At 37.5% G+C, this 20100-nt stretch overlaps 1 protein-coding gene across 5 annotated transcripts in view; it reads right to left on the minus strand.

Moving 5' to 3' along the window:
* astn1 (astrotactin 1) overlaps positions 1-20100 on the minus strand; it is a 357456-nt gene that overhangs the window by 191871 nt on the left and 145485 nt on the right. For all 5 annotated transcript variants that reach the window (XM_081598137.1, XM_081598141.1, XM_081598140.1 and 2 more), the window contains 2 exons: positions 14753-14919; positions 9537-9731 (listed from right to left, as the gene is read on the minus strand). In XM_081598137.1, the coding sequence (XP_081454263.1) occupies positions 9537-9731; positions 14753-14919 (362 nt within the window). The remainder of the gene's footprint in view (positions 1-9536; positions 9732-14752; positions 14920-20100) is intronic.

The raw sequence follows: 20100 nt of genomic DNA on the forward strand, positions 1-20100 counted from the left end.
CCCGAGTCTGCTTTTTGCTGATGAATGTGGCAGAGAGGGTATGAGAAGAAAAGGAAAAAGGAATAAAAAAAAAAAAAATGTTCTCCTGACAAAAACATAAAAGAAATTTTAACAATAACACTGCTATACTTGATGCTTTTACAGTGGCTTCACTCTAAAACTCTGTTCAAAAGGTGCAACTGTAAATGCTCTTCACAGACACTGACTTACGGTGCATCTGGAAAATATTCACAGCACTCCACCTTTACCTCGGCACGTTAAGTGGAGGCGCTGAGGTGTAAAGAAGAGGCACTGAAATCAACCACGACTCCTAGAAAATCTTCTTGAATATACTTTAGAAAACTAAGGCGTGCCCACATGCGACAAGGAAAGGCGGAAGAGGACTCTAGTTTTAGTTTAGCCGTCTAAACTTATGTTGTTTTTTTTTTTCTGGACTATGCTGTACGGCTCATCCGCTCGCACTGAAATATAAGTTATGCGTTGCTAAATTTGCAGCCCAAAGCAATCACAAACGAGGCTGGCTGGGATTTGATCACGCTGGAGTCAAACATCTGTCACTTCCTGCTGAAAGTATTTCTGCATGATTTCAGCTGTCATTTTAACAAAGCACATAAATAGGGACTGTAATGACTGGATCTCGGTTGTTTTGCTGAAGATGGTGATTTTTTTTTTTCCCCCCTCTTAGAAGCATGCTAAGTGGGACACGAGCTTGGTTCCATTCAATGCATTCACTCACGTCTGACAATTTTCACTGTTAATTTTGTTAGAGGATGACATGTAACATTTAACAACCATCTGGCACTGTGAAGATGTCATCATTCATTTCTCTTTTGGAAGTTCACAGAACTTTTTCCTTTTTTCTTTACAAAACTGTCAGAAGGAAGTGAAGCTTTCTTTTTTTTCCCCCCATTCTTCTTCTAAACAGGACCGGCAGAAAAGCGGGCACCTGTTTGATAAATTATTTGAATGTAAAATGTGACAAAGCACTTAGATGGTTTTGATTCATATCGGCCGTCCTGTCGCTATTGTGCGCTTATCCTTACAGCGATTCCCCTCGACAACGATGCTCAATAAGAGACAATTAAAGCTACTAGCTCACCCCCCTCCACCTCTATTAGTCTACAGCAAACACATTTTATGTTTTGATTAAGTGAGAGTAAATGAAGGAATTCCTCGAGGGTGACATGCAGGGTGTGGTGCTGCGAGCTACCAAAAGGTTTTGGAGTAATAAAAAAGAATGCTCTCGCAAAATAGTTTGGGGGTTGGGGGGAGCCGTGTCAGGTAGGAGCATTGACTTAATCATTGATCCCAAGCAGCAAGCAGAATGAGAACAAGGGGCACTAAAATATTCATTAAAACCTGCTCTGAGCTTGTCGAGAGAGAGAGAGAGAGGAATAGAGAGGAGAGGAAGGGGAGGACAGTTAGGAGTAATGAGAGGAGGTTAGCTTTTTAACATCTCATTACGGGGAGTCCACCGGCTCCCACTGAGACAGGAAGACAGAAACCCTGTCAAAGCGTTCTGTAATTTGAAGCCAGAATCACATTGAGCCCACCGCTCCCGAGATGTCACCCTGGTAGGACCTTCTTTCAAGGGGGGGGCGTGACGGCCGAGTTGCCTCTCAGGTTGCTTTGTAACCAAAGTCATCCTGTGCCCCCCTCCCGCTTCCCCACCACACCATTCTGCTCACCAATGTCAGAAAATCAAATAAATAAACCTCTTTTTTATATTTATGAAAACAACCACCTTTCTGCAAAGGGAGGTTGGGGATATATTTCCCTTAGCAAAGACAGAACAAACATGAGAAGCATTTCCAGGGCTGGTGCGCTTCAAAGATGGACCATAAGGGATACTTGATGGGGAGGGAGAATCAAACCAGCTCTGTGTGCGTGAGTGCCAATGCTCTGGAGGGTCAGTGCTGAAAGAACTGTGACTGCGTGTGTGTGTGTGTGTGTGACTATGCATTTATGTGCATAGTTCAACATCCTGGCTATTTTGTCTTTGTTGGTGTCATGTCGACGGCCACCTGCTCACACCACTTGCTGCTTCTCCATCAATCCCCCACCCATCGCACATTTGATGCTCCGGGCAGTCAAAGAGAAAAGCACACTAGGGGCACAGAGCTGATCTATTACTACACACACACACATATATCCTTGTACTTCCATCCACACACACACGCGCGCACACACACACGCACAGCCAAAGAGAGAGGACTATGTCCCAAATAAATAAAACATTACAAGCAAAAACACCGACTTTGACTGTTTACTTTTATTTTTGCAGCTTTCTGCAGATGGAAATGGGATTTTGTTTGAAAAGGGAGTTGGGGTGAAGAAAAGAAAAGCTAGGAGAGTGTACAGAACCAAAACAAAAAAGGAGCACAAAAAAAAAAAGAAGCAATCGAGACTATGGAACAAACCCAGAAAAGTAAACATTGTGATATTTTAGAAGTGAAAGAAAACCATAAGAACTGGGAAGCCTCCATCCAGAGTTTAAACAGTATAAAGTGTCGACTTCTTTTTGTGAATGATGGGAGGCAGATGCTTTGTGCCATTCTTGCTCAGTGGGGCGGGGGCTTTTGAAGAGATGCCAGTGAAGATCACATAAAGACTTTCTTTCTCTCCCTCCGTTTCTGCTTCCAGTTCTCAAGGACAAACAGGGTTTCTAATCAGAATGTGTGTGAATGCTGTTTCACTTGCGTTGTAACTAATGAAAAGTTGATGCCTGTCTGCAGCCTCGCATTTTTATTACATATAGTGGCTGCAAAAAAGAAAAATCAACTTTTCAATAAGCTTCTCTTAAAAGCCATTTAACTCGACATACATTATAGGCAAATATTGTACAATCTTTTAATGGGCAAATACAGTGAAAACACAGCGACTGTAAAAGTCAATGAAGAATTCACTGAAGCAAGATCAAGTCAGAAAAGTCTAATGAAATTTATAATCTCATCAGTGTTGTGGAAATTAGTCTGTCTATAAGGCTGCATTACTGTAGGTTATAAAATCAAATGCACTATCTTAAGGCCTATATTTAAATGTTTCAGAAAATATTATTGAACATTTAAAAGCGATGAACTGTGAATTCTTTTAATAAGATGCTTCGGGTTAGAGAAATGTATTTAACTTTACAAACATTTCTTCCAGCTCTTTTTACAGAGATCAGCTTTTTTCTCTCTTTTATTTTTGTGTTGAATGTTTTTTTATTATTTTGGTAAATAAGTATAATTATGGTCAATAACTTAAAAAGAAAACTTCTAAAAAGTATGATGCACGCCCTTCTAAGATGCAAAAACAGATCTTTAATATAGTATTTTAGTCTATTTTATAAGAGCATAAAGAGGATGTGAGGTTTTTCCTAGCTCATCCAAATGAAATGTGAACACATCAAAAACATGGTGCGCTGGTTGTCAAGTGACATATTTTCGGAGAGCACTGCTATTAGGATTAATTGACATAAGCAACACTTCAGTCTTCTCAGCAGGAACCACATTGTCTAGCTCTTCTGTCTAATGGTGGGATCATGCCTCTAACCTCAGCAGGAAGCAGCAAGGTGGTGGGATTCTAATCTCTTTCAAGAAATGTTGCAGCTTCAATAACTCCTAATGAGAAACTAATTCTATTTCCTGCAAACAAGTTACTGTTCACCAATTTTCGAAATATACATTCTGGTTTCAAAAGCACTACAAATTAAAGCTTTCTTCTCTTTTTTTCCAGCAAAATTAACATCCATCCATCATCAACGCCCGCTGCTGAGGCATGCTAGCGCCATTTTCCAGTCGTCATCGTACAAGAGGCGGGGGGACAGCCTGGACAGTTCGCCAATCCACTCGGCAAAATTAACTAATCACTTTGTTTCCAGCAGCACATGTTAAAAATCTAGAATATGTAGTTATAAATCTGGGTTAAGATGTGACAAAATGCATCTAACAAAATTAAGCTAACAAAATTCAGGTCGTACATCTACCTTGCTCGTCAAACCAAGCGACACAGCTGTTTAAAGCTGTCAAGCTCAATCTATGAGCACATGTGGGGTTACTCTTTTATGTTTTCTATATGCTGGTAAAATCTCTAGAGGCAACAAACACATTTACAGTTTAAACTAACATACTTCCCTTCAGTCATCTACAATGCTATCTTTTATTACCGACTCCATGTTCCATTTATTTAATGTTTACTACAATTTATTCAGGCGTCTGATTCAATAAGTGATTCAACTGTACATGCATTTAGTAGATGCTTCAGTTCAAAAATGGCTTAAATTATTTATTTGTAATGTCACATTTTTAATCCAGTTCTATGAGAAACTCATTCTCCCAGGTTACCTTTAATTATAATATTTAACTTCTTTAAAGGGAAATTGACATTTTTTGTGTGTGTGTGAAAATGTAATGTACAGGGTTCGATTTCAAAATACAAACTTAAGTTTTCTCAAACGTCAAACCTCAAACGGATCTCTGGTGTGCAGCTGCGATGCTCAAGTAACTCAACATTTGTTCATTTTGCACACAAGTGTATATCCAGCTCAGTAAAATTAAATTTCAGCACACTGGCTCCTGGTCAGCCTTAATTCGTTTGCTGCAATCTCTTATAATTAGGTCTTCCATTAACCATGCCTCCCGATAGAGTCTCCATTCCTCTTCCAGCACCTCATCCGCACAGGAAGCATTTGGTGTTTGTCGAAGTCTGGCTCAGATCACGTTTTCCATTCAGAAGGCTCTTTCAAATAAGATCAGAGCAGCAGAGATTTAGATTATTGATGATATTAACTTCCCTGCCTCACCCAGTCCTCTCTCTCAGAGACTCTGGTGGTGGTTCCCTAAGTGGGTGTGTTGCCTCCGGCGGCAAAATCCATGCACAGCCCAAATTAAATTCCTGGGCCACAGATGCCTTTGCTGACCTTCTGGCTTCCTGAGTTCAGTGGAGATGATTACAGCATGCAGACAGAGATAATTAACCGCCCTCAAAATGCTGTCCACGTCAACTCAAATCCTGTACAAATTAGAAAGGATGCGCAGTTCAACTTGTACGGGTGTTTAACATGAAGCCTCACGATAAAAAGTGAGGTGATTATTTTTTTCGCTATTTTCTCACCTGAGTACTTTCCTGGATTTTACGTTGGATGAGGGCAAATTCTTATCGGCATTCTCAATTTTTTTGACGAGGAGATCAGAGAAAATCTGTCAAAGAATCTTCGCCCCCACGTGAAACAACTTTTACAGACACCGATTCAATCCGATAAGCTTTCACGTCCTGTGAAACCATTTTGCTAATGTGCAACCTGAAACGCGTCCCCACCCCGGGAGAATCTCAAAGGCTGATCTGCAGCCAGTGGGAAACCAACACCACTGTGGGCGATGTAAAAAAAATCACTCGCCAACATGGTTCATATGATACGTATTGCAGACTTGGGTTAAATGGTGTGTTGGATGTGCTTTACTTCCAAGTATAAAAAAAGTAGGTTCCGTTTCCAGAGAAATGTCCAAATGCTTTATTCATCATGCATTTATCCCGAAAACATGTTTTAAAAACCCTGTGATTCGGAGCTCCTTTCAAACATATCACCATTTCAAATGTTTTCTTTCAGTTTAGTTAATAAAACCTTTACAAATAAAAATCTAAAAAGTGTGGAATGTGTTCATCTTCTCTCAGTGAGCACTTTGCGAAACGATCTTTCACGACATCACACCCAAAATATTTGCTCATCTTTCTTCTTGGGAAAATTTAATCTCAGCAGAGATGGGATTTTACTTTGTAACTCAACTTTACTGTGAACATTTCCACCACTTTCTCCCAGACCTGTCTGCTGTGTTCCTTGGTCTTCCTGATGCTTGTTCCCCAACATTCTCAAGGAAGTTTCAGCGGCCCACACATCACAGCACTGAGTTGAAATTAAACTTATTTAGTAATAAGATGAGATCTGAAGATTTTTACACTTGAGATTTTTCTTTATAAATAAGATGAAAAAAAAAAAACCTAAACAAAAAAACAATGAGTTATCTACCTTCAACTAAATACGTGTGCACTATTTTGTGTTGGCCTTACATATAAAATCCCAATACAAAAACATTGAAGTGTCTCACAGCAACATGACAAAATCTGGAAAAGTTCAAGGGAAATGAATACTTTTGAAAGACGCTGTATTGAAAAGGACCTATTTTAGGAGTCTGCCACAAAGGCCCGCTTTTATTTGATCATTAGTAAAGTTTAAAACCACCGGCTCAAAGCGTAGGCGCAATGGGTATAGTAGGTCTCTCTGAACTACTCAGTTTTTATTGATTGATAGTCTGCAGGCATTACTCTCTGAACGTATTTTGCAAAGAGCTTGTACTAAATACCCTACTGAGATTGACATTTTTGGTATGTAGTCCAAAGATGAAACAAATTGCTGTTAAGGGACGTTTGAACAGGCACATTTCAACTTGGTGATAAAGTGGCTGATTTTTATTTTTTGTCATGCAGTGTGTCAGTCCAGTATCTGTCTTGTGGCCAAGGCTCTCCCCTCCTGAGGACCCAAACATCAGGATCTAAAATCATTGTTTATACACCCCGAGTCTGATGTTACTGACAGAATGAGTCACACCGAGTTCAGCTGCTGTTCAGAATCTGAAAACAGACCGTCAGCACTCTGCAACTGTTTCAATTCTAGGTCGCCTTATGGTGAAGCACAGACAGGAAGGCATTTTTTAAAATTTTTTATTTCCTTTATTTAACCAGGTAAACCCCATTGAGATCCAGATCTCATTTTCAAGAGGGACCTGGGCAGAAGTCTGCAGTACACAGCAACCTGGTTACAAAATAAAATTGATTAATACATATACACAAGTATAAAAAAACAGTATAAAACAATTTCAAAACAGTGACAGAGAATCTCGTTGCCTGTTTTTAAGAATCGCTCGAAATAAGTCCAGTGAAATCAATTCTGACATCTTGAGTTCAGACTGGAGCTGATTCCAGGCTAAAGGAGCCATCACACTGAAAGCTTGCTTTCCTTTTTCAGTTCGGCAACGTGGAACATGCAAAAGAAAAATGTTGTTGGAGCGTAAAGAATGGGAATTAATAGATCTATGTAAAAGAGAGTTTAAATATGCTGGAGCCAAACCGAGTAGAGATTTATAAATCAGGATCATCAGGTGATTGTTTCTCAGTACTCTTAAAGGAGGCCATTCATCTTTTGCATACAGTTCACAATAATGTGTGAGACGTCTGCTACCGGTTGCAAACCTTAAAGCACAATGATAAACAGTATTTAATGATTGAAGGCATTTGGTCGAAGCATTCATATATAAAACATCTCCATAATCCAGAAGTGGCAGGAATGTTGCAGCTACCAATTTACTTCTGGCTTTAAGAAAAAAACAAGAACCATTTCTGTATTAAAACCCAATCTTTATTTTCAGTGTTTGTAGCAAATTTGCTATGTGATTTGTAAAAGAAAGTTCTTTATTTAAAATAAAGCCAAGATATTTATAATTACTGACAAACTCAATTTGTGTCCCTACAGCAGTTTTAAGCAATGGAGGGATCTCTGATAGTTTCCTAGAGTGTAAAAAAACCATTGCCTTTGTCTTATCCACCTTCAAAACCAACTTCAGAGTTTGTAAGCGGGCTTGAACTATAGTAAAAGCAGACTGCAAATACTCAATTGCCTGTACAAGTGATGAAGAATAGCAGTAAATCACTAAATCATCTGCATAAAAATGATAAAAAGCATTTGACAGATTTTCACACAAGTTATTTATATAAATAGAGAATAAAAGTGGGCCAAGAACTGAGCCCTGTGGGACACCATTTAAAATCGTACGATTAGAAGAAGTAAAGCCAGCCAATTGAACTCTCTGGGTTCTGTTTGACAGGTAATCAGCCACCCACATGGTAGCTTGATGTGAGAGCCCAATCCTGTGTAGAATATGATATCTTAATATCATTAAGAATCCAGGACAACCACTGGATTGTGGAATATGAAACATTTCTCTGAGATTTAAGATTTTAAGAGCTGACAAGTTTTCCAGTGACAAACTGGGGTTAGAGATGAAGGCGATCCTCTCTAATGTCAGCATCAGATCTGTACTGGCAGTGAACCGTCAGCTAAGGCCAGAAACTGATCCAACCGTCAGCCTGGCTTACTGTTCTCCATTGTTTGTTTATACAGCCTCATGTTAGATGAAGAATTCAGAAGTGATTGCAGTTTGTAAGAAGACTTTGAAACAAAAGGAACAAATGACAGAGAAGCTGCTTACAGCTAGCAATACTGATCTGATCGGTAATGAAAGTTGCTAACAGCTGTTTAAAATCAGTCCTGTGATGTGTGACTGATTAAAATAGGAAAACACTTTTGACTAAACTGCTTTCTGTGACTTTTTACTATTGTTCAGGTTAACACGTGATTATCAATCAATCAATCAATCAATCAATCAATCAATCAATCAATCAATCACAATCTATTTGTATTGCACATTTCAGCAGAAAGGCATTTCAAGGTGCTTTACATAATTAAAGAAATAAATAAAAATGATGTGACCTTTCATAGGACATAACCTTGTTATGGAAAAACTTTGGTGCTGAAAGTAGTGATGTTTAAGACCATTTCCACAACATTTGGACACCGGTGGCGCAAAAGCTGTTTTTTCAAACTTCTGTAATGTTCATTCTGCCCCTCAATCCCACCTTTGCCTCTGAAGTCTGCATATAAATTTAGCAGCTCTGCAGGATAATGTGAATAAATGCATAAAAAGCTTGTTCTGAGGTGTAGTATTATCTCGCAAAGGAAAAGACAACCGCAGGTAGGTGCACAACTCCAAGCTGCACAACTGGCAGGGTTTGAGTGTTTTGTTTAATTTTAACTGACAACAAGAGGACAAGAACAACACAAAATGTTTTAATAAAAGCATAGGTTAGACCCCAGAAAATGTAGATTAGAGCATCTCTTGTTGCAATCTGGTAGCCATTATTATAAAAACCTCTGTTAGCTTTCTGCCTCCCAACACAAAAACTGAGGGAAATGGCAGAGAGGTACAGACACACAGACCTGACAACAAAACAATAAAGTACTGGCTCAGACTCAATTTAAAATGAAAACCAATCAGCTAGCACTAATGCATCATAAATTGAAATATGCATTAGTTTGTTTTATGTACAGTGACTCGTATGCCACTTTTGAACTGTATGGAGCTCAGTAGTTTCATAATGTGTGTGTTAAAGAATTTTCTTTTCTTTTTGTTTGAGAAATGTTGCTATATTTCACTCTAATTTCCTTATATATCTTTTAATGCTAGTGGCACATAGCCCAAAATGACATTCCTTATAGGACAGCAAAGTTTATTTTATCCTTATTTTATCTCTCATATGCAGCTGCCGCAGCAACCTATATTATCCCAGCCACCATAGAGAGTTTGTTATTTGAAAGCGATCCATCAGAAATATGTCAGCACTGTGGGAACCTAAACCCTAACCCCCCCCCAGCTGTCTACCTGCTGAGGCACAAATGGCAGGCAGTCTACCACAGACCGCATTTCACAAACATCTGTCGTGTTTACCTGAATGTGGCCTTCAGTATCTGACCAGAGGTGCTTTCCTGGGTGTGGTTGTTGTAACCGTAGAAGAGGTCTCCGAAGACGGTCTGGTTGGCAGGGATGTCCGTCGCTTCGCCGCAGTCTACACCCTCAGTGCAGGATTCAGACAGAGGCAGGCATGACCTCCCATCAGGACCGCGCTTGTAGTCCTCGATGCAACTGGAATGATGATTGAAAAAAAAAAAAAGATATATATATATTTTTTTAAGAGATTATTGTTTTTCCTACTAATTCTTATTGTAAAGTATTAAAAATGTATTTAATCTTTTTAAATAAGATTAGGACTCAGAGGAAACTCGTGCCTCTAAAAGTTTCAAAGGATTCTCAAATAATCTACATTTGATATCTAACTGATGCCGTTTCCACATGTCGTCGTACAAGACCCGCCATAAAATGAACCACAGAAAGAATATAGGATCTAAAATTAGGGGAGAGGAAGGGTGAAGAGGGGATAAGCCTTCATGTTTACTGCATAGAAAAAGTTCCCAACTAAATATCGAATTTGAAGAAAGAGCTATTCCTAGGCACCCACATGAAGCTGAGCATTACCCGCGTCCTCGTTATGAGAACAGACGAGAACCGAATGCTGTTGCAATGAATTAAATGAAACAGCAGTCTGAAACACCCCCTGATGTAACATTAGTGTTAAATACTGTGTCTGCTCTGCAGCATGACATTTAAGTGAGAGATGACAATAGCTTCTGGCTTTCGAATATTAGAGGGAAGTTAATGAGAAATGCTGGTGGCTTATGTGAGTAGATAATTCAAAAAAAGAAAAAAAAAAACCATCAAATCTGAAATTTGTTTTACTAAGGTTTTCATACCACATGACTTTTTCATGAGTTTTTTTTTTGTCATGTTCCAACTAAAATCAACATTGTGTTTTATTGGGATATTATTAGACAGAACTGTCACGCTGAGAGCAGGAGTTGAACCAAAGTGCAGACAAGACATAAGGAGGTCTCAAAACGGCAAAAATAATCAACTTACAAGCAACACAGGAACAAAAACACAGGAGGCTTGCAGAGCCACAGAGCATGAAAATAAATCCCAGGAAGTATGACAGAGGAACCAGTGAGGATCAAGAGAGAGAAAAGTGGTTAAATACTGAGAGAGTGAATGCTGCAACAAGAGAAGAGGGCTGATTAGGTAACAGGTTGCAAGTGTGAGGGGAGAGCAGAGAGAGAGAGGGAGAGAGGATGACACCAGGGGGCGAGAGAAAGTAAACAGACTGAACAGAAAAGGCTGATTTAACAAAAATAAGAAACTAAGGAACACAGAACAACAAATTAACACAACTACAAACCCCAAAAAACCCACAAAACAATTGAGGACACTGACAAGACTAGCAGAAGGCAGTGGATAACTGAGATATTTGTGTTTCTTTTACAAATAGAAAATCTAAAAGTTAAATGAATAAATCATTTTTGCTCTTCTTTGCTAAATTGCTTAACCTCTGGCCGATTGGAAACAGCACATCTGTGAGCATCAATTTTCAAGTCATTCCTCAGATTCTCTTTGGATCTAGTTCCGAACTTTGACTGGTCCATTCTAAATATGTACAGACATTCTTTAACTTAAGTCACTGCATTAATTCTGGTTGTATGTTATGAGCCGTTGTCCTGCTGCAAAGTAATCCTCCACCATGTCTTCTTGTAGCCTGTAACTGTATAATCCTCCAGCGTCACCTGTGGCCAGCGTCCACGTCCCTGCTTAAAACATTTGTTCCTAGTTTTAGTGAGAATGCGAGCAGCTTTCCCGATCACCTGTGTTCTGTTGTTTTCAGCTGGACATCTTAAGACACCTGCAGTTATCAATTTGACTAAAGATAAACTCAAAGTGAGTCATATCCCCACAGCATGACGCCTTCTCCACCATGCTTGAAATTATGTTGTGTGTTCAGGTTGATGTGAAAAGTTCATTCTCGTCTCATATGACCAGAGCTCTTTTTTTTTTTTCACATATTTGAAGTGTTTTCTACATGATTTGTGGCAGATTTGTGGAAAGCACAACTAGTTGCTCTCTAGATAAGATTCTTCCAGCAGAACTGTGGATCTTTGAAGCTCCTCAGAAGTTACCCTGGGACTTGTGTCTGCGTCTCTGAATAATGCATGTCTTCCCTGGCCTGTCGGTTTATGCGGGTGGTCATGTCTTGATCAGTTGTACTAATGTACACAATGTAGATATCGCTTAACAAATGTGACAGGACAAGGGAAAAGTAGAAATAGAATAAAAGAGGAAAAAAACGTACATCTTTGAGAAAACAGAGATTTTCATAATTTCTTGTTGCAAAAATATGCAAGTTAAAATCCTATTTATTGCAATGTTTTCACATCCCTCTGTCAGTGCATTAAGATACCAGTCGGCTTTGTGGAAACATTGGTATGCAAGTCTTTTATAAGATTTTATTTTTATTTTGTATGTGTTGTTGCACATCATGTCTTTGTGGATCATGAGTCTGTTGAAATAAAGCAAACCACCCTGTGTTTTACGGTTTTAAAATGGTAAACTTTGTGTTTGAATTCAGTTTGTGTATGAGATCAATTTGAGCAAAGTTGGTAGTCAATGCTAGCAGACATTATTTATTGCAAAGTATTTTACATTTAGAATCGAAACTTTCCGAATTTGTAAATAACTCAAAATGCTGCTCACATTTGTTCTGCTGTTGTTGATCAGCTGAAAAATATCAACCCTTACGGCTCATGACACAATCTAGTACCCAAGCTCAGTGTAATAAAATAGACATCAATATTATTATATTATTTCCCCAAAGTCGATATGAGAGAAAAAAGAAAAGCCAGACAGATTTTAGTTTGCTGTCACTACAAGGTGACTGACTCTCTATATCTCAAAATGTCAGGCATAAGGAATTACAGCTTGAGCTTGCCCTTCATAGCCACTCATCTGTTCCAAAAACCTTTCACCAACACATCATGACGAATGCTTTTCTTACACCAACCATACATTTCTTTTAGACGCTACCTCTCTTTCCTTCCTAACAATCCTCTGTCTGATAATCACGTGGATGCAGAGGGGAGAAAAGATCTGGTGTAGCACATCGTGAATATGTTAGCGATATTTTCCCTCAACTAATACAATCTTAGTTAAGCACAACAAAAGTAACATCTAGTGGAGATGAAACTGCATTTTGAGGTGACAACTAATGTTACAAGTTGAGGGAACGTTGTTCAGTCTGTGCTGAATTTCTGAATCATGAACCTAAAGTAAATACAACAGATGGAAGCTACCTGGTTGGATTGATTGTGAAAATATTAGACAAAGTGTCTCAGTTTTCTTGCAGCACTCTAGTAAAGGTGACATTTTATCTCAAACACTGTTCAGAAATATATCCGTTCAGAAGTGACAGTTTGATTTGCATATTTATGTAAGGAATACATTCAGTTCAGAAATGACAGCAGTACTCACAAGATGGATTGTTTTTGTATAACATGCCAACTTATCTTCTTCAACCACCCCAACCAGACTTAAATAATCTACATTCAATGTTTATTGCAGGGATATCTAGTGTGGGTTTAATAGTTGTTGTGAACTGCATTTTTCTGAGATAATTTCTGTCTGTGAAGGAATCCTAAGTAAATTTAAAAAATACCTTGAAAAAGAACAAAATACATTGTATGGAAAATGTAAGGAAAAAAATGATAATAGAACATTAGATCACTGAAACAACCATACTGAAGCATCACATATATCCTCATAGTTTCTTATTTTTCAGTATTTACTGAGAGTTAAACATGTAATGACAACAAAAGGCAAAGTCCCAACTTGGTTCATCAAGTGTCTTTATGTAAACAATCGTAAAACAGCCAAGTACTTTGACGCAGTTCTGTTACAACAACTCAAAGGCCTTTATCACCATGTTTTGGCTTTAAAATGTAACAAATAACTTTTGTCTGTTGAACTTATTTTCTCAGAAATAAAATAATAATGTTTTTATAGCTAGCATTAGCATAATGTCCAAACAATTATTTAAATGTTTCCAGCGGATTGGTGCAGTAACAAGTATGCTTGAGTTTATTTTTTTTCCTAATAACTTAATGTTTTTTTTTTCAGCTTTGCATAAAAAGCTTTAATCAAGTTTTGATTAAGCTCATTGTACAGTTCCATATTCCTCTCTGTCTAGAAGTAAAAACTTTCACATAGGTTTTTATAGGAAGCAGAATTTTCAGATCAGTTCTTTTCTCTTGTGACATAAAATTCCAGTGTGGGTTCAGGAGCCAATCTTTAAATTTGAGACTAGGTTTGAAGCTTTCTTTTTCTTATTTTCTTTTAAAATAATTCAGTACTTACAGCTGATTATACAATATTCTCGCACACCCTTTTAGATGTAATCACTTTTTCCTGTTTTAGCTTCGTCTAATATAGTCTAGATTTTTTTAACAATGCATCCTGAGATGACCAAGTTTCTTATAGAAGTGCAGAAAGAAGTACACTCTTGACTTCTAGAAAAACATACATATTTTTACATATCCACACATGGAATTGAATGAAGACGGAAAAAGGATGAATTCCACCAGCCACAATAATCAATTGTCAGTTACCACCTAGTTGCCATAGCAACATCAGGCACTCAGCGACATGCTGTGTCCATCCCTCCGTTTAGCTGGCATGGAGGGTGTTGGCAGATCTACATGATATTAATGTAGATTTTTTTTTTATCAACTTTGAAGAAATATTTCAAGAGTATGGAAAGGGCACCCAAGCCAAATTGTTTTCTTTTGCATAAGGTATACTAAATCCTTTTATTGAAATGCCTTCAAAGTTACTAAAAAAACGTATAAAATTATGCGAATTGTACTTCATGTAATATTAAATCGGCACATTTAATATTTGTTATGCTCAATGTTTTTTGAGCATTTCTAATTATATTTAGGTCGATTTTTTTTTTTTGTGGTTTTTTTTGAAGTCTGAGTTTGTTTTAACATTCAAAACCCAAAGGTCCAACCAAGGACTGGATGTACAAGTGGCTAGAAAACCTTTTCAATATGTAACAATTGAACTGAATTGAACTGAAATTTCTTTCCTGAGTTTTTGAAAGGATGGATAAAGGTTTGCATGACACCCCGTCTCATTAGTGATGACAGGACTTAAGATGACAGGTTTATGAAACAAATTAATTAAGAGTAATTACATATAAACCGCTGACTTGTGCTGTTGCTTACCCACAGAACATCTGGATGTTGTAGAGGGTTGGGTCATCCTCTAGAGGGGCCAGCTGTTGGAGGCACAGCTGCTCACATCCACCGTTGAAGCCGTCGGAGCAGTCGATGCCAATATGGTGGTCGTAGCACCCGGTCCCATCTTTCATTGGACTAAGCCCTGGAGGGCACTGTAAAGGAAATAAGTGTTAGGAAATGGCTCAGGTTAATACTTTTAAATACCTGTGTAACTCGAGCACATGCTCTCTGGGTCCAATGGCGATAACGCAGTGGTACACCTGTTTTAAAACACATCCAGTCTTATAATAGACTAGGCCCTTGGTGTTAGATTATTGGCAGACATATAGTAAATGGCAGGGTTGTGTTAATACCTCTCCATGCAGAATAAACGAATAACACAACAAACTGATTTACATTCAATATTTGGTGACATCAGTAACGATAGTAACACATGCAAAATGTTGTTTTGAAGTATAATTATATGTTTTTTTTTGTTGTTTTTTTTTTAGATGAGCTTATTTTAATGACAAAATATAAATAATTGCTCACTATGGCTCAATTTTAGCAAAATTACAGAATTCAAACTTTTATTCTTCACTGTAATTAATTATACTTTGTAATCAAGAGCTATCTCATTTTAAAATTATTCTGGTTTATCAAAAAAAAAAAAAAAACACTAATTTGCACAGTATTTTTTACTCTTAATGACAAAAGGAGAAAGTTGGATTCTTTAGACTTTTCTCTCTAATGAAAACAAACTTCTTTTTTTAACTGGGAAATTAGGAATGTTATTTGACATCTCCTTGTTTAAAACACAATCGGCATTGAAGTGAATTTATAAAAGAGCTCCAAGACCTGAATTCACCCCAGATTTCCTGTCTTCCACAGCTTTGTTCAGAATTTCCCATGATGTTTTTTTATAGACCTGTCAAGTCGACTGCACATAATAGCTTCTGTCAGCTAATACTTCAAAGGCAACTTTGATGAAGTACACTTTAACAAGGTACCACTGCATTCACAATGGAGACCCGGCAATAGAATTCCTTCAAGCAACAACGTATCCGTGCCGGCTCATTTTGTTATCTAGTCCTACTGAATTCAGTACAAAGTTCAGGTGCCTCATTTGGCTTAATGAAGCTCACAGGTCTGCTGTAAAAATCTTGTCTCATTTGCATTTCTGTCAAGGTGCAGCGTAATCTGTTCTTCTCACACCAAGGGGAAAAAAAGGTTGCAACCAAAATGTGGTTTAAGTTTAAGGCAATGCAAGTGGCACGCCATGATTTGCAAAACACAGAAAAAAAAATGTCAGAGAAACTAACAGCAACAGTTGCAACTTCAGATGTTGAACTATAAGAAGTTGGTCCAGAATATTCAGATGCAGGCTCTTACAATGAAACTGAATTGAATACTCTTTTGACAATTAAATGATTACCGTTGTTTTAGCATAATTTATAAAAAACAAAACAAAAAAAAACTCATATGCTTGCTAATTTCAAAATTTTTTGACATGGAACAACATTATGTCTTGTCATTATTTGTCTTGGCACACCATGGGCCCTGCAGTAGCAGTTTAACGTTGTTTAAAAGCCACAGCCTGTCAGTACAGTCACCAACCATGTCTGTCCTTTCAGACACGTTTCCACATTCTGATGGCTGCTTCAAAAATAATAACGCACCATGCAACACAGATTAAATCATCTCCAACTGGTTTCTTGTACATGACACTGTGTTCACTGAAGGCCACTGAAGCACATTTAGGATGCTGGTATAACGGGAGATTTGAATCATGAATGTGCAGCTGCCAAATCTGCAGCAACTGCATACCATCATGTCAACATGGATCAAGACCTCTGAGAAATGTTCAAAAAGCCTTGACAAATCAATATAATGCAGAATTAAGGCAGTTCTGAGGTCAAAAGGGTGTCCAATCCAGTACTAGGAAGGTTGTGCCTGAAATTGTATCCAGTTGGTGTATAACGTGTGTGTATTGGGGTGAAGACTGAAAGACTGACAGTGTGCTGCGTTGGCACGACAGAGCAAGTTACTTTTTGTCAAATCTCATTGTGTCCTTTTTATCTGGCTAAGTTCAAGGCTTTATGGATACAAATATGGGTTGATTTACCCGAAAGAAAGGCCAAGTGTCATACGCTGGTGTCAGACAACGCTTCTGGCATGCAGACACAAGTACGACATCATTAGTGCAAACATGACGTCTGAATTCACAGCACAGAATAAGATCACTACCGCAACATTTGTATACTATGAACACAGATCTTACAGTAATGGAGTCTATGTGCGGCATATGTGGCATCTCTAATTCAGCACTTAGGTCAGAGAATCTTTTTACATGTCCGTAACAAAAAAAGTCTATCAACTTGACTAAGCTGGAACTCAAATAACAATATTCTGCAGCCTCACATGGCATAGAAGTGCAATATATTATGATGGAGGGCATGATGAATAAATATCAAATCTGTTTGAATTAATTACAGAGAAAATAATTCAGCTCTGAGGATTTTCTGCCTGCACTTTTAGAAAAGTATTGTAAAAAGCAAATTGTCTTGCATCAGTATTATAAAACTGTTCTCTGCAACCAAATAAGTTTCATATAATTCAGCTTGTAAATTAAAATTAAACAACTACAGGAATCCTCCACAATAGAACATGTCACAGTTGTAGTCACTTGATCATTGTCATGTTTTTTTATTTTTTTTATTTAAACAAATGGAAATTACGATGATATATGTTCAATGTGAAATATTTGGAGACATGTCTGCGCAGAATGAGGCTGCGATGCGAGTTAACTTAGTGCTCTTTTATTAATAAACTGTTATTGATTTTGTCACTAAACAAGAGAACGTCATGGTCAATACTTTATTGTTGGTGATGTAAAGAGCGTATGAGACATTGAATCTTCAAATACATCTGTGGAACAGTTTTGAAATTACTGGAGCTCCTGTGCAGTAGTTGGTAGATTTGTGGATATGTTACTTACATGTGTTTAATATATTGACGAGAAACTGGCCTGCTGCTTCAAATCTCAGGTTATTTATTCGTAACAAGGTTCTGACAAACGGAGGCAACAGTAGCTCTGGGCTATTATCCATTTATCCAATAGCTAATAAACACAGGTGGATAACCTGTGGATTGCTATTGATTGAGATCTTCACAAATTTGTCTGTAATCCTCGCTGGATTACTGGTATTCTTCTGTACACATGTTTAATTAACAAAATCACTGAAAATATAATCAGTTAAACATAATTGCTTGGCTGTTTGGATAAATGAGAATTTGACTAAAATATAATTTTGTATATTAAGATTTTGCACTATATTAACAATGTTATTCTAAGAGTTAGGGTCAATAATCCACCGGAACATAAAAAGAAAATTAACATTCAAAAACCTTTAAAAAATAAATAAATTTGAAACAAGTAAACTTGGTCTAATTTTTGTGTTGTTACACATAGTACTTCATAGTACTAGTAGCATCATATAAGGCTTTTGAAGTCTGCTGAAAAGAACAGCTTTCAGACTGATGTACAGTCTCTAACAACAAGCTGTGTGTTCAATATCTGCATTTCAGCCTCAAACCCTCAAGTCATACATTCGTGGCAAGAAGCCTTTGTAGTTCTTACATTGTTCAATAAAGTGAAATGCTGAGGGGGTAGCTTCCTCTCATGAAAGAAACATACAGTATACATTAAATTTGTTTGCTATATCTTCAGGAGGTCAACAATGATGGAAAGTTTTGGTATCAAAGTAATCCAGTGACATAAAAGCAGGCTTTACTAAACAAAATCATTAAAAAAAACTTGAGTAAAAAAAAAAGATTTTTTGTTTGTTTGTTGTTGATTTCTTTGCTCTTTCATCTATTTCAGAATGACAGAGGAAATATTTGTGGACAAAATAATAGAAAAATGGAGGAAGGTTTCGTCAAATTGGCAGAATGTAGATTTGCAAGCATTTGGGACAGCATATTAGCCGTCCACTGACACAAACAACACCGACACCATTACTCTTGCATCATTTAATAAGCAGACAGTGAGTAAAAGTGCTGTCTGTTATTCTGTGGAACAAGCTACCAGTACAAAGCCTTCTCTTGAAAACCCCTTGAACCACCACGGCTTTTAATCCCGTTGCTTAATGGAGATAAATTCCTGCAGTGCTTTTTAGGCTTAAGGGAATCAGCTCTATGCTATTGCCAAACAGCAACAAATCCCTCTGAGAGGAGTTGGATCATCTTTGCAGTTTTCAAATTCAACTGATAGCTGATAGGTACAAGCAAAGACTGAAACTGAAAGGCAATATTCTTCCAGAAAGAGCGGATGTAAATACCTAAGAGGCTTTAGTCAGTAAGTCACAAAAGGTTTAGGTTAAATATTTAAAAAGGAAATAAATAAATCTGGTTTTGATCTCTTTTGTACGGGCGTTTTATCTGCATGCAAGTCGTTTCGCCCACTCTCCATATTTGCGTTGTGCTAATTCACCGGTGATGCTAGTTTTGACGTGGACATGTTTCTAACATTAAGATAAAAATTGCATTTCAAAGAATTGCCATCTAGTCCAACTAAAACAACTGTTATGATTCACAGATGTTTTGTATTTTTGCTTCACACCTGTATTTGCATTTTGATCATTTTAGTGTTATTGTCACAGTTTTTCCATGAAACTCATTTAGGTTAAATATTAGTTGTTTTTTTCTTGTGTTCTATTCTGTGCATTTTGCCTTAGACTCTAGAGTCAGTATTAGTCTTCACCTTTCACCATTCAGTTTTTTCCCATGCCCATTATTCATTCTCCTCTCACTTCCCTGCTTAGATTCTCCCCCAGCTGTTCCACAGGCTGCTGATTGTACTCACTTGGTTACCGTGTCAGTCATTTTCTTCGTCTCAGTACTTAAGCTCCTTCATTTCCTCAGCTGTTTTCACACCTACTGTGTTTACTTTGGTCTGAATCAATAGATGAGTTTGTTAACTTGTAGCTTTTTTTTTTTTTTTTGGGTGGCTCAGTATATTTCAAACAGTGAAAACTCCAAGCAAACCATAACCTGCTACTTTAAATCTTCTGAAAATGTTCATTGTGCTTATTGGTCAGACGTGTCAGAAGAGGAAGAACCAAAAGTAAATACATGATGAAAATACCGTGTTCTAAGCTAGTCTGAGAATTTCTTTATGTAATTAATTTGTTTTTATATAATACGTTGTGAAAAACTGAAGAAGCATGCCGGATTATTGAAGGAAGATTTCTTTAAAGTTAACAAAATGTTTAAAAAATATATCTTAAAGTCTTCTTTGCTGCATGGGGCTTTATGCTTTACAAAATAGAGTTGCCACCATTGTTTAGTGTGTT

This window comes from Poecilia reticulata, chromosome 17 (genome assembly GCF_904066995.2).
Source record: "Poecilia reticulata chromosome 17, P_reticulata-male-v2, whole genome shotgun sequence".
Classification (NCBI taxonomy): domain Eukaryota; kingdom Metazoa; phylum Chordata; class Actinopteri; order Cyprinodontiformes; family Poeciliidae; genus Poecilia; species Poecilia reticulata.